The 15,012-nt window shown below is 36.3% G+C and overlaps 1 protein-coding gene across 2 annotated transcripts in view; it reads left to right on the top strand.

Moving 5' to 3' along the window:
* Window positions 1-13,623, top strand: part of GABRG2 (gamma-aminobutyric acid type A receptor subunit gamma2) — an 82,401-nt gene extending 68,778 nt beyond the window's left edge. Inside the window, exons 7-10 of one of the 2 annotated variants that reach the window (XM_087955506.1) lie at window positions 1,917-2,069; window positions 7,758-7,963; window positions 9,934-9,957; window positions 11,326-13,623. In XM_087955506.1, the coding sequence (XP_087811632.1) occupies window positions 1,917-2,069; window positions 7,758-7,963; window positions 9,934-9,957; window positions 11,326-11,601 (659 nt within the window). In that variant the 3' untranslated portion in view covers window positions 11,602-13,623. The remainder of the gene's footprint in view (window positions 1-1,916; window positions 2,070-7,757; window positions 7,964-9,933; window positions 9,958-11,325) is intronic. The other variant, XM_087955507.1, reaches the window with a different exon arrangement.
* Window positions 13,624-15,012: the final 1,389 nt, after the last annotated feature.

Below are 15,012 nucleotides of genomic sequence, written 5' to 3'. Positions count from 1 at the left end.
AACAGAGGTGGAGGAGTTTTGTTGGATATGTACCAAACCTTTCTTGATATTTTCTTTGAACATATCTATTTAAGCAAATGCAGGTAGTCCTCGAGTTATGACCACAATTGAGCCCAAAATTTATGTTGCTAAGTGAAACATTTGTTAAGTAAGTTTGCCCCATTTTATGACTTTTCTTGCCACAGTTGTTAAGTGAATCATTGCATGTGTTAAGTTAGTAACATGGTTGTTAAATGAATCTGGCTTCCCCATTGATTTTGCTTGTCAAAAAGTCACAAAAGTGGATCACATGACCCTGGACACTGCAACTATTGTAAATATGAATCAATTACCAGGCATCTGAATTTTGATCATATGACCATGGAGATGCAGCAAAGGTTTTAAGTGTGAAGAACGGTCATAATTTTCATTTTTCAGTGCTGTTGTAACTTTGAGTGGTCATTAAATGAACTGTTGTGAGTTGAGGACTACTTGTATTTCAATTTGCAATGGTTCCTCAATCTCACTAAACTAGTTATTTGCTGCTAGATTTTTTTGGCTGAGACCTTATAGCCCTATGAGTGGAAAATTAATGGATTAGTTCGTTGTTGACTTTGATCTTTTTCTCCTTTTATACCCTACGGTGCAATTTAAAGAGAGATTAAAGAGTGCTTTCCTGAGAACTGATACACAATGTCTAACTTCTGGAAATAAATCTGATAAAGAATTTCATGCATTCTTTATATCATGTCTGACTCGTTGCTTTCAACCTGAGTCTGTAGCATCTGTTTCTGCAGGGCCCCAAACTTTTAAATTGTTCCCAAAGCCTCACAACTTACTTTGTTGCTCCAGAGGGCATCTACTTTGCATTGTTAAGCCACAGGTTTTGTCCAAGCCACCTACATCTGGTCAACATTGAGGGTCATCTCAGGCTACCACAAGATGATGGCAAGAAAGCTGTGCAGACAACTCTTAACATTTTGCTGCCATCTAGTGATAAGATGTACTTTGCAGAATTGGCCTGGTATAGTTTTAGAGGTATCTGAATTGATACATGCCTTTTAATTGAATGCTCTGCCCTAACCTCAGGGTACATGTAGTTCTGTGAAGCCAGCACTGTCAGATAAAAATATTACTAAAAAACCCCAGGTCTTTACTTGGTTAGTAGTTATATATGCATTTTTTTTACATCTGACCAATTGCCTCATTCTCCAAAATTACATAGAAACAGTATGTGCCCATAGTCTTCTAGCATGGGATTGTTTTTATGGAAAGAGCCTGAAAAGAGAGAATCAGTTCCAATCTGAATCCCAGGATGCATTAGAATCTGTCCCCTTCATGGACACACCAGCTTTTTTTTTTTTTTTTTTACTGAAGCTCTTAACTGAAACTGATGCGTTCATGAGGAAAAAAAATGAATCAAAGGGAAAAGAAAACCAAAAGAAGAAAGGTTATAAGAACCAGGGTGAGTTGAATGGGACGCTCTTGTGGAGTTAAAGTTAAAATAAATAAATGAAAACAAGAGCAAGTATATTGAAATCGATTGGTTAGTCACTAACCTGACATTGAAGGATATGCCGTCCATGGAGAAATGTAAGTTAAGCTGGCTGGATATGATATACTCCACTTTGCTATCATTTGCTAGCTTGTGGTAGATAGGAGGTTAATTGCACACTGATTATCTAGACTCATTGCAATTAATGAAGCAATTCTCTTAAATGTATGTGGATCAGTGATGGAGGTACTCTTGCACAGTTTTCAATTAACTTTCTAGTCCAGCTGGAAGGAACAAAGGTCCAGTGAACGGAGATGGGGAAAAAAGATTTGGCACCGAGAAATTCACTTGCCTTGGGTCCACTGTGCAATGCATCAATAGACAGTAATTTGACTGTATAATGTATTGTGTGTATCTGTATCTCTTTATATACATTTTACAGGAGACTATGTGGTGATGGCGGTCTATTTTGATTTAAGCAGAAGGATGGGCTATTTCACCATTCAAACATATATCCCCTGCACACTCATTGTAGTGCTCTCCTGGGTTTCTTTCTGGATTAATAAGGATGCTGTACCAGCTAGAACATCTTTGGGTAGGTCATTGCTTCTTTATCTTTTTAGTAGTCATAACCTCTGTAAAAATGTGTTAGCTTATACAAATTGCCTAGATGTGTGGATCCAACATGACATACATTTAGAATGCTGCTTTGAAACTTTTGCCCTATTAAAATCTAGAGAAGCACAATCTAATGCTCTCACTGGAATTCTCCAAATTGGCTCCAAGAAACTCAAAACTCTATTACTTTCAGATCAGCACACTAGAAATGAGAAAGTTTGTAGTTTTGTTTCTCTGTTCTCTTGCTGGCCTTGCTTTTTTTTTTAAACATATACTTTTATTTATATGCAATGGGAAAACATCATTTTGACTGAGCCAGTAGAATTTCTAGGACAAAGTTCTGGTATGGTATGTTTAATACCCTTAGCTCCTTCCCCCCATTTTATTTCTTCTGCTAACCTTTTTATTTATTTATTTGTTTGTTTGTTTGTTTGTTTGATTTGTCAATCACTTACAAGATAATAGGTATACATATAAACATGAGTAAGATACAGGAAATAGGTACAAATAAATGGGAATAATAGGACAGGGATGGTAGGCACGATGGTGCATTTATGCATGCCCCTTACAGACCTCTTAGGAATGGGGTGAGGTCAATAGTGGATAGTTTGAGGTTAAAGGAGTGGGGGTTAGAGGATGTAACAACAGAGTTAGGTAGTGCATTCCAGGCATTGACCACTCTGTTGCTGAAGTCGTACTTTCCACGATCAAATTTGAAGTGGTTTACATTGAGTTTGTATCTGTTGTGTGCTCCTGTATTGTTGTGGTTGAAGCTGAAGTAGTCATTGACTGGTTGGACATTGTAGCAGATAATTTTATGTGCTACGCTTAAGGCGGTGTAGTTCAAGGTTGTCCAAGCCCAAAATCTTAAGCCTGGTGATATAGGGTATACTGTTGTGAACAGAAGAGTGTAGTACTCTTCTCGTGAAATACTTCTGGACTTGCTCAATTGTATTAATGTCCAATATACAGTGCAGATTCCAGACTGATGAGCTATATTTGAATATTGGTCTAGAAAAACTTTTGTATGGTCTAGTTAGCAATTCAATATTTCCGGAGGAGAAGCTTCGTAAGATTAGATTTACAACTCTTAATGCCTTTTTGGCAATGCTGTTACTGTAAGCTCTGGCACTTAGGCCATTTGATATGAGAACTCCAAGGTCCTTGACAGAATGAGGATCATCAATGAGGTCATATCCGCCGAGTTTGTATTTGGTGTACTGATTTTTTTTACCGATGAGTAGGACAGAACATTTGTTGGTCGAGATTTGAGTTGCTAATTGTTTGACCATTCAGACACATAATCAAGGTCGCTTTGAAGGACAGTAGCATTGTCTGTAGTGTTGAATAGTTTTACGTAGTCCGTGAAGAGAATGCAGTTGCTTATAAGGTGATCACAAAGGTCATTTATATAGAGTATAAAGAGTGTGGGTCCTAAAATGCTGCCTTGGGGAACATCGCTGTTAACTGGAGCGGGGTTTGATATATTACTCCCTATTTTTACTATTTGTTGCCTGTTTGACTGGAATGCAGTAATCCACTTATGAAGGTATCCAGAAATGCCATAAGAATTTAGTTTTAACAATAGCACAGGATTTCCAAATTAAGTTCCCAACTCTGAAAAGATTCATTCTTGTGGGCTGGAAAGAGCCTGGGTCCAATGTAATGTTCCTCTTTCTTGTATGGCTTGTTATGGAATACTAAACTAATTGGTCTACGTTTACAGAATAGCAATATCTTAATTATAATAAATACTTTTTTTATCTGTTATAATTTGTGAGTCTCTGAGTCAGTTTTTGACTCCTGGCAACTACTTGAACAATTCCTTGCAGTGTTCTTGGCAAAGTTTTTTGGGAAATAATTTGCCCTTGTCTTCTTCCTAAGCTGAAAGAGAGAGTGGCTTGGCCCAATGTCACCCAGCTAGTTTTGCACTTAAGGTGGGATTAGAACTCGTGGTCTCCCAGTTTCTAACCTGATCCCTTTAACCACTACATCAAACTGGCTCTCCAATATATATTATCTCCAAATTATTTTCAAGAGCATTGTATACAACATTAGACAGACTTAACAATAGTTTAAACTGGGAAAACTATGAGCATCCTAGATCAAACCAAGTCCAAAAATGGTAGAAAATTCCTGAAAGACTAGCATTCAGACAAATTGTCCATCAGAAGAGACATAAACAATATCTACATACCATGCAAAAATGACAACCAAAAAGCCCAAAAGGAGAGATGAAGACACTTCCCCTGCAGCAATCAACATCCAGATGAGCAGAGGTTAACACCAGGATTAACACTAGAGCAACAATCAAGAAGTAAAGAATACCTCAGTCAAGGAATTATCAACTCAGACAAACAAGCTAACAGTAAATTATAACCTAATCCAAGATCACCAAGATCACTCCCATTTACCCTGAGAGGCAAGCCACTAGCATATTTAATGAGAACAAAACTCACTCCCTTGTAGCACTGATGTTGTTACTTAGTTTGGTAATGAAATCTCTGCAACAAAACATTCAAACTCACAGAGCATCAAGGATCCCACAATAGTGTTGCAATCAGATTTCACTGCCTTTATATGCCTTGATTTGCTCATTCAATAAGCTATATGATTCACTTTATCTATGGTTATAGTATATTGTCAACATTTGATATTTGATCAATATAGTAAAACAGAAGATGTGGTGTTAGAACCTGATCTTCAGCTAAAAAAGAAAATTTATCCCCTTTCTTTCAGAGGTTATTGTGTGGAAATGTTGCCCTATATATTTACATCTTTGTGAACATATTTTGGAGTAGATATGATTGAGATGTTTACATATACCAGCGACCCATGCATAGATTTAAAGGAAACATGGCTGTCTGGAAGCTCAATCAATGTCCACTAAGGGAGAACATTCTCTAAGACTCATGCCATGATTATGATGATTGCTTAGTTTGTTCTGAAGTATTGGAACTCCTGCTCATATGTACTAAGGGCTTCCCAATAAAGAGTGGAATTAAATGGTTCACATTCCCCCCCCCCCCAATCATTCATAGGGGGGAATCTCATGGAATTCTGCTGGCTAATCATACACTTTTATTTCTAATAGTTATGTTTGTCATCAGTATGACTATGTTGGTATAGGTGTGTGGAATCTTCCATATGAAGCAGAATCTTGGGTCAATCAGTACATTGTGACTGTACTCTTTTTAATTGCTGCCAAACCCATGGTTGCTGTACATTGTAGCTGGTCCATATGTCATTAAGGAGGTGGAAGTTATCTTGGTATGAATTGATGTATTCTTTACCTATGTTTTAAGGAGGCTCATCTAAATACCTCTATTTTTAGTAAGAAAAAAAAAATAGTTACAAAGGCAATATTCCCTTTGTAAACTTTATGTATTAGAACAAAAAGTCAGAGATTCTTCATTCAGCGAAGTGGACCTGGTATTTTATCCATCCATAACAAGGATTCTAACTATATTTACTTGAATGCAGAGTGAACATCTCCCTGCCAGCTTTGTTTTTTTAAAAAAATAATTTTGGAAGATTATGGGTAAAGCTCATGACGATCAGGAGTGAAACAATATGATAAACAATACAAGAAGGGTTACCTTCCCACCCTCCTTGTGCATTTGAACTGATGAAGAAAAACTTCTGAAGGGATTAGTAACTCATGACTTGCTGTCAGAGAAGAATATTCTATCTTTGAAACCTTTCCTTGATCCAAAATGTATCTAAGCCTTACCATAGCTGAACATATAGTTCAGAAGTACAATTTATTTCTGAGAATGCAAAGAACAGAACGCAGTACTTAAAAACACATGGAGAGAAATGTGGCTTGAAATTTGAAATCAGTTGACTCTATCAAAACTGTACTGTCAAATGTTCTGAAATTCCACCATGTGGTATTCCATGCCCTTGAGCTATTCCATTTGTAAAGTGGATGTCAAATATTAATAGATGTTTAAGATAGAATGAGTTTTAGTTTCTGTCAAAAGCAGTGATGTAGTTTAAAATGCATATATTACCCATACGTGTACCCAAGTCTGAACCAGTTATTCTTTTTTTTTTTTTTGCCAGAGGACAACAGGATAAAGCCAAGCTATTCACTTCTTGCCAACTTCTTGCCAACTTCTTGCCAACGTGCCTACCGTTCCTGTCCTATTGTTTCTTTTATTTATTTTTAAATTTTTCTTTTTTGTATCCATGTATTCATAACTATGTTTTTACTTATACCTATTATCTTGTAAACAGTTGACAAAAATAAATAAATAAAAATAACTGTGTAATAAACAGCATAAAATAGCAATTAACTCTTTAGGTTAAAAGCTACCTTCCAGACAGTGCAGGATTAGCTGCTCACAAGATGGACCTGAATAGAATTTGCTTCCCCACCCCCAGCACACACTAATCCTTGTTTTTCTAGTTCTGTGTTATTGCATTTGGCTGACTAAAACTAGGGCTTTGTTGTAGAAATTGGCCACAAACTAATTACATTCAGTAGGAATCATAGAGGAGGAGACACTAAAGACATCTGCGAGTATGCAAAAACAAATAATGGTTTGTCAAGATTTACTCCACTCTCCCTTTCACAGTTCATGGTATAGGCATATTATAGCAAACATCCTGAGGCATTAACACCATGGATAACACTCACAAGGGAGACTGATTACAAGGGATCTGAGCACTATAAGTTGCAGATCTGAATAAGCCTAACAAAGCAAGCAAGCAACTATACTGTTTTCTTGTTATCCTTTGGGAGATCAACTCAGAAAGTTGAAGGAAGAATCATATTAATAAACATTTATTTAGTTGCAGATCTGTTTATTTATTTAATTGAAGCATGCTGCAGGTTGGTTCCAATGAATCCCAAAGCTAAGCAAATCTGTTAAATACAATTAATCAATTTTCTTATTTTTCTAAACTTCTGAATATGAAGCCATTCTATATTTGGCAATTATTATTTTTAAATTATATGAAAATTATAACTTTCATTATATGAAAATTCATACAGCTTTTTCTACACATTTATGCATGTCCCTTTTATGTGCAGATTCCTCTACATTGGGGTGTTTGTAGATTTGGGCATATCTGCATTTATTATCTGGATAAAATGGACATGTACATTGAGAGTCAATGTTGTGTAGTAGATAAAGTTTTGGAATTTGATTTTTCTATTGACTCCAACTTTTAGTCCTCCATCAGTCAAACCACTCTTAGTCACAAAAGCTTATTAGGTGACCTTGGGCCAGCCATCTTGAATCTTCAGAGAGAGAGAGAGAGAGAGAGAGAGAGAGAGAGAGAGAGAGAGGGAGGGAGGGAGAGAGAGAGAGAGAGAGAGAGAGAGAGAGAGAGAGAGAGAGAGAGAGAGAGAGAGAACAGGTGTACTTGCATTAAAAATCAAGTGATTTTATTCCAATCTCATTTTAAATTGTATTTTATTCCAATTCCATTTTAATTTTTTTGTTGGCTTTTAATAATAATTTGTGTTTCAAATTCTGCACTTTGATATGGCCCATGGGCTAATCAATAAAGTTAACTAACTAACCAAGAATCAAATGAATTGATTTCTGTTTCCATCTCTGCTGCATGTCTTGCTTTGACAAGCATGGGAATTCTCTACTCATGCAACAATATATTTTCTGTATTTTTCTGTTTGTTTCTGTTTTCTCACTAGGTATTACAACTGTCCTGACAATGACCACTCTCAGTACCATTGCTCGCAAATCTCTTCCCAAAGTCTCTTATGTGACAGCAATGGATCTCTTTGTATCAGTGTGCTTCATTTTTGTTTTTTCCGCACTGGTGGAGTATGGGACTCTTCATTATTTTGTTAGTAACAGAAAGCCAAGCAAGGATAAAGACAAAAAGAAGAAAAATCCTGTATGTATTTTATCGAAATATATATAATGTTATAAACCCTGATTTTAACCATGTTTTCCAGAAATAAACCCTTTCTTGTTTTTTTTAATAGCTATATCAGAACAGAAAGTGTGTGTAGAAAATTTGCTTTAATAACCAGGCAAGAGTAGGGCTGTAAATGGCAGATCTTCTTAGTGTCCAATATAGAACAAAGATAGACCATAGATGGAGATCCAAGAGAAATGGGAATGAGGGAATCCTTATAAAAGCACATTGAAGTGGATATGTTGGAAATGATGAGACAAGTCAAAAACGTAACAGTGCACTCATTTTCTACTGACTCCACCTTCAGTGCTGCTCAAATTTTGTGGAACAATCAGATAGATCATGCCAGAATTGCACTCTGAAACTTTTCTTATGGCCACTCTGAAAGACCTTACTTATTTTCTTTATGGCTATCTCAGAATCTTCAATTTATACTAACAGATTAAAAGAAACAAGGGTGGTACTTTGCATGGGGTGCTCATTATAAGATTGTATATCTTTATTTTAATGTATGTCAGTGGACTTACATTTAGACATTGTTCTTCAAGTCCTGCATTCCTAAGCATAGAAATTTCTTTTTGGAACAGATACAATTTGTAGATCTGGAAGCTTCAACATTTCTTCTCCAATATAGATCTTGTTAACCCCAAGAGTATAGAATTAACTTAATAAGGTTGGAGGGAAAGACTGTAGAATGTATGTGTTATGAATTTTAATTTTTAAAAAATAGTATGTCTTTTCTTGTCTATTTTTTCCTGATTATCATCCTTCCTTTTTTTAATGGTCTATATTATCTCCCTATTTTTCTTTTTACTTTCACTTGTTTATCATTTGTGTGTTTTGTTAATACAATGTGAAATTGTCCTCTTGTTAAAAATTACACATTTGTTAGTGAGTTTATATGTGCTTATCTGCTTCAAGGATTCATTCTATGTTAAAACAGTTAAGCCAGATCACGAGCAAATATTGTGTCCAATGTGTCACTATTGGGTTAAATATAAAATTCATGGACCTACTCCTCAGATGCCAGGCAGAACAAGTTTAATTTCCATAAACTTTTGAAATGAAGATGGCAATCTATAGTCAATGCCATTTAAATCATCATAGAAGAACTCAAACTCTGTATGAGGTCACAAAGAGCTCTAACTTGAGAGGAAAATAACTGAAGTGAGATCCTCTCTCCTTAGTCCTCTGAAAGCTTCAGTGCTGTTCCTTTTCTGACAGCAGAGTTCTGACAGATGTAAATGTGGATGGACTAACAATGGAAGATTTTAGACTAGTTGAGTCTCCAAACTCTCCAGTTCTCAAGAATATCCCTGGTCAGGAATCAAACAAACAAACAAACTAGGCTAGACTTAATCTAATGGAAGGAAAATTGTTATTATTTACTAGTATTATTTTAATGGTGGGAAGGGTAACAAAGACTGGTGTTTCATAGTAGAAAGAGACTTGATCTTTCATAGCTTTGTGTCTGTTTTTTTTTTTTAAAGTAGAACAGCTTCAAAGTCATTGCTCAAAGTACAAGATAATGTTTTATATACATAAGATTTTCTGCTTTCTTCAACCCATGTTGTGAACTAGCATGTAGAAAGACAGTGGATTGAATAAGAAAAACAAGAGAGGATGGGTGGGGAAGGTAGAACAGTGCTTAGAAATCTGATCAAGTTAGTTTCTACTGCTAAATGCTTACAGACAAATCATAGCTTTCTTAGTTTTAGAAATAGCTTAAATAAGAATTCCAAAATGTGTAATTTTGATTCTTTTTTACATACTTTCTTGCTTAGTAGTCTATTTTAAATCATTTTTCTGTTGGTTTTCTTTTAACTTGCTATAGTTTCAAATAGAAATTTTAATTTAAACTACTTTTTGTCTCCTTTTCCCCTCTTGTTCTTTTCTTTAATTTAAAAATTCTGATTTTATTTTTTTTTTTGTCTACAAAACCAAAGCTTCTTCGGATGTTTTCATTCAAGGTATAATATTTTTGGAATAGAAATCCACTGCATGTGACTGCTGAACTGAACAATTAGAGCTGCGCTAGAGGTTTATAAAATAATTTGTGCATTCTACTTGAAAAAGCCTTATGGTGAAGTAGAATGGATAATATTTAGAAATGAGCATCAAGATGATTCAGCAGCCCAGGCACTAATTCACTGCTGTTTTGAACTTATGCTAAGTTCAAAGGATTTGAATATTTGGATCCGCATGCATGAAGAGATCCTTGTAGAATATCCAAAACATCAATATTACTCTTTCACTCTTCTTACGTTATCCGTGGAATCCAATCCAGTGTAATAAAAACACAGTAATACACCATAAATTCTTTTAGAATTTATTTCTAAGCTTTAGTGATATCTTCTGAAGATTTGCTAGCCAGAAATCCTTCAAAGATGTAAACTATTGGATGCCATTGGATGATCTTATAATTATTCTTACATATGCCAGCAGAGTTTTGAAGGCTATAACATGCTTATATTTACTACTGTCACTAGCTCTCAAAATCCAGAGTGGAAAATACAGGGTAGCTGTATGTCATTGTTAAATATGAAATAGAATTCTGAAATAGATAACTTTTAAAATATCCAAGTAACAGATTAAATGAAATATTGAAATGATCCTAATACATTTGAAATATTTTTTTCTGTCTCTAGCCTTTATTTTAATAAAATAAAAAATAAAAAAATATTTCATATGCTAGCTGCTGGTTTTAAGCAGTTTTTCCCGCTCAAAGGGTCAAAAATCATTATCAGTAAAATGTGATTGAAGTGATTGAACATATACAGCTGCCATATTTTGACATGATGAAGCTTTTAGCTAGTGAACAGTTGTTAATGGAAAACTGCATGTTATAAGAATGCTCACTTCCAAAGATTATTAAAAGCATCACCTAACCTATGTACAAATAATTCATCTGGTAGTATTCCACTTCCCAGTAACCAATTTTAGCTTATTTCACTATGTAGAAATATAAAGCATCAACTTTCAAATTGATGGGGAAACAAATGTGATCACTTTCCTCTATTGAACAGTCATTTTATAGCTAACAAGGGAAACAAATCATGGTGTTCCTATGGCTTCATTCCTGTTTGGAATTAAGTCCTGCTGTGTGGCTGCTGTTCAGTAACATTTGGATTTAAGGTATTAGTGTTGGATTGTGCCTTTCCATCAATTCAAAATGATGAGTTCATCACTGTAGTAGCAAACCAGACCTTTAGTAAGCTGGTCGTGTGTCTGTTCTGTAGAGCTACTAGTTGCTTCGCACCAATTAGTGGAACTTTTTATAGCAAAGCGACAACCGTTCATCGTTGTCCTTTGTCCTTCTTGCCCCTTATGTATCTTAGGCACCAACAATTGATATCCGTCCAAGGTCAGCGACGATTCAAATGAACAATGCGACACACCTCCAAGAGCGGGATGAAGAGTATGGCTATGAGTGTCTTGATGGCAAGGACTGTGCAAGTTTTTTCTGCTGCTTTGAGGATTGCCGAACAGGAGCCTGGCGGCATGGAAGGATACATATTCGCATTGCCAAAATGGACTCCTACGCCCGCATATTTTTCCCCACGGCCTTCTGTTTGTTTAATCTGGTCTACTGGGTATCTTACCTCTACCTTTAAACAAGCAGAAAGGAAGTCGATGACATGAGCCTTATTGTTGGGATTTTATTAGAAGATTGGTTTCCTGTATGAATTCACTTCAGTGCCATGATCTAGTGGGTTCGGTGCATATGAGGGGACTTAAAATAAATACATGGACTATCCTGCAGGCAGGAGCCATCCCATTCTCTTCTGCCCCAGGGAATGCACTGCACACTTATCATTATTCATGCATAGCATTCCTTGACCTAAGGAGGGAATGGCTCAGCCCTGGTCTGTTGAGCATCAAAGTTTCATGAACTTTTCAATTTTATAACATGCTTTGCAGTGATCTGAATTCTTTAGTGCCATAACTCAGTAAATACCAACCATCAGATCATTTGCTGAAGGCTACTGTAACACTATTGTGACCTGGATGATATCATTCTTCATTTTTAAGTGCTATGATCCAACAAAGAGCCAGGATCATATTGAAGGCCACATGAATCTGAGAGGAACCAAGCGGAGAGAATCCACACCAACTCTCGAGGTTTGGGTGTCACCATTTCAGTTATATACGACAGCAGGTACAATCTGGGGTAAATGCTGTCTTGTGCATTAGCACTGACTATAAATGTGTGGTATTTTTTGTCCTCTGTAGGCTTTTCTTTTTGGAAGAGTCATCTTTCATTTCAGATCAATGAAACTAGTCAGCAGTGAGAAGGCAGCTTTTCTTCTCATCCAAATTTAAAAAATAAATAAAAGGAACTTCTGGGTGTCCTTCCTTAGAGCACATGTACAAACATTGTAAATATTTCACTAGCTTGTAGCACTTGGGTCTAGTGCATGAAGATTTTATTTGGGGTGGGTGGGTGGGTGAAATGAATGAAGCAAAGATTTCCATATATATAACTATCTTTTATTTTAGATCCCTGCTTTGCTGAAAACTGTGGAGTAACCATTGCCTTCTTTTTATTTGTCTGGCAGAAATCCCTTCTCCCTCATGCATGGAAGATTTGAACAGGCAGCACTTTTTAATGTTAGACAAATCCTAAACATTTGAACAGAACACACACAGGTCCATGGACAGGCTAAACCAGAATGACCAACTTTAAAATTCTGTAATTTTGTTCCCAGTGTTAGTTCCTCATTTTCAACAGCAATTGGGATTTTCATTTTCAACAGCAATTGGCAATTACTATATATATGATATATATGATGTATGTGTATGTGTGTATGTGCACGCACACACACACACACACACACACACACAAGTATATATCAAGAATGAGGCTGTGGTCTTTTGAAGCCTTGCTCGCAGGAAGCATCTCCTCACCTACTTTGAATACTGATGATTGCTAGAATGCTTTTGCTGAGATGCACAAACTATCTGAAATGAACCAGGCTGAACATAGTTCTAGCTACATTTGCTTTTTTTGAGATACAGCAAACATTTGTTTTACAGGCAGCGGTTGGTATATTTTCATTTGAAATACACAGACCTGCAGTTCACCATGCATTAGTGCAATAATGTTTATGCTTCCCTTCTTTTTGTCTTGCTTTTGGTCCCTTGATTAAGATAAAGGTCTCCACAGTTGGCATGCAAGCTAAAGACAACCAAAATAAATGAACAGACCAAAATGAGAAAATAATCCATCATAGTATGGGGGTGCTCCAGCAACAACCAAAACCACCAAGATAATTCTTGAAATTCATCAAGCTAGCAACTGAATTTGAAATATTCATGCAGTGCTCAGTTATGCAATCTTTAGCACATGTAAATATTTCTGACATGTTTATGGTCACAAATGGTAAATATCAAATAGGTTTCCAGCCGGGAATGAGGAATAGTCTATGTGTATATTATCACTGCAAAAATCAATGACAGCCAATACAGTCCTAAGGAGTTGAAGTTTCCCAATGTCTGTATAGTTTTAAAAATAAACATGCATATAAAGGAATAACTGATTCCTGATCAATTGTTCCTTATTTAATGTACTTGAAAGAAGGAAATGCACATACCCGTGGTTTTTTTTTTCAATAAAATTGCTGCATTCAATATCACTGTTGTCTTTGAGTGTGACTTCACTAATAACAAGCACATACAGTATGTTTGTTCAGAAATGTAGAAATAAAATTAGCAGATTAACAGAATTGGAAGGGATCTTGTGGGTCATCTAGTCCAACCCCCTGCCCAAGCAGAAGACCCTATACCATTTCTGACAAATGGCAATCCAGTCTCTTCTTGAAAGCTTCCAGTGATGAAGGTCCCACAACTTATGAAGGCAAGCTGTTCCATTAGTTGATTGTTCTCACTGTCAGAAAATTCTCATTATTTCTAGGTTGAATCTCTCCTTGATCAGTTTCCATAAAATGAATCAGTGTATGCAACAAACATTTATGATTATGCATACAGTGGTTCATCCCAAACCTTCTACTCACTGTGAAATCCCCTCTCCCAAATTCCCAGGCACTAAATGTGGTAGCCTTGAAGCTTCCAAGAAAAAAAATGGCTTCCAAGGCTGACATCATCAATAAAAATTTTAAAAACTTTTTTGAAAGCTTTAGTTTTAGTCCCCTGCTTCAAAATGTCAGTTGGTCCAAGAACACACTATTTGACTTTACTTTTTCAAGGCTTAGGTTTCTAAAATATAGTGCATTTTTTCTTCTATTATATGCAGACTTATTTATATGTAAGGCTATGTTCAGAATATCTATGGAGATTCTCAATCATCCAGGTCATGGTTGTCCCAAGGGTGCTTTTCCAAAAGGCAATTGGACTTTCTTGGGTTTTTTTTTCTTTTGAAAATGTTTCACTTCTCATCTAAGAAGCTTCTTTAGTTCATAGTAAAAACTCAGTGCTTAAAGTAGCAATAGCAATAGCACTTAGACTTATATACTGCTTCACAGTTCTTTACAGCAGTGGTCGCCAACCGGTGGGCCGTGGCCCACTGGTGGTCCACGAGAAAATTTTGGTGGTCTGCAGAGAAATGTCACCCCCAGAGCACCCCCCAAAGCAATTAATCCAGTCTGCGCAGGAACACAAGTCTGCCCTGCCCACATGGCCCTCCCTCTCCTCCCACTCACTCCTTACCTGGAAAACTTGCCTGCTAAGTTGCTATTTTTCCTCCCCTCTCCCCGAAAATCAGCTGTTCTACTGTGCCGGGAAATGTAGATTAACTAGAAAGCAGGAAATCATTGGATTTCTTGCTTTCTAGCTAATCTTTAGATCTCCCTTAGGACTGAAGGTTCTATTATTCAGTGCAGACTCAGATAGCCGATGGCAGAAACACAAATCTCTAAGTGAATCTGTGATTCTGTGAGCAACTCAATCTGCCTGGCTGCTTTGCCTGATTTTGGGTAAAAGTTCCTCTTTTTTTATAAAAAAAAATCAATATTTACATAAACATTTAGAATATTTACATACAAGCCATGCCCAGCCAGTCACATGAC

This window comes from Notechis scutatus, chromosome 2 (genome assembly GCF_049901735.1).
Source record: "Notechis scutatus isolate UNSWTSFEM ecotype Mainland chromosome 2, rNotScu1.2, whole genome shotgun sequence".
Classification (NCBI taxonomy): Eukaryota; Metazoa; Chordata; class Lepidosauria; order Squamata; family Elapidae; genus Notechis; species Notechis scutatus.
The sequence above is the reverse complement of the archived record's forward strand: the minus strand, read 5'-3'. Positions and strand labels throughout refer to the sequence as shown.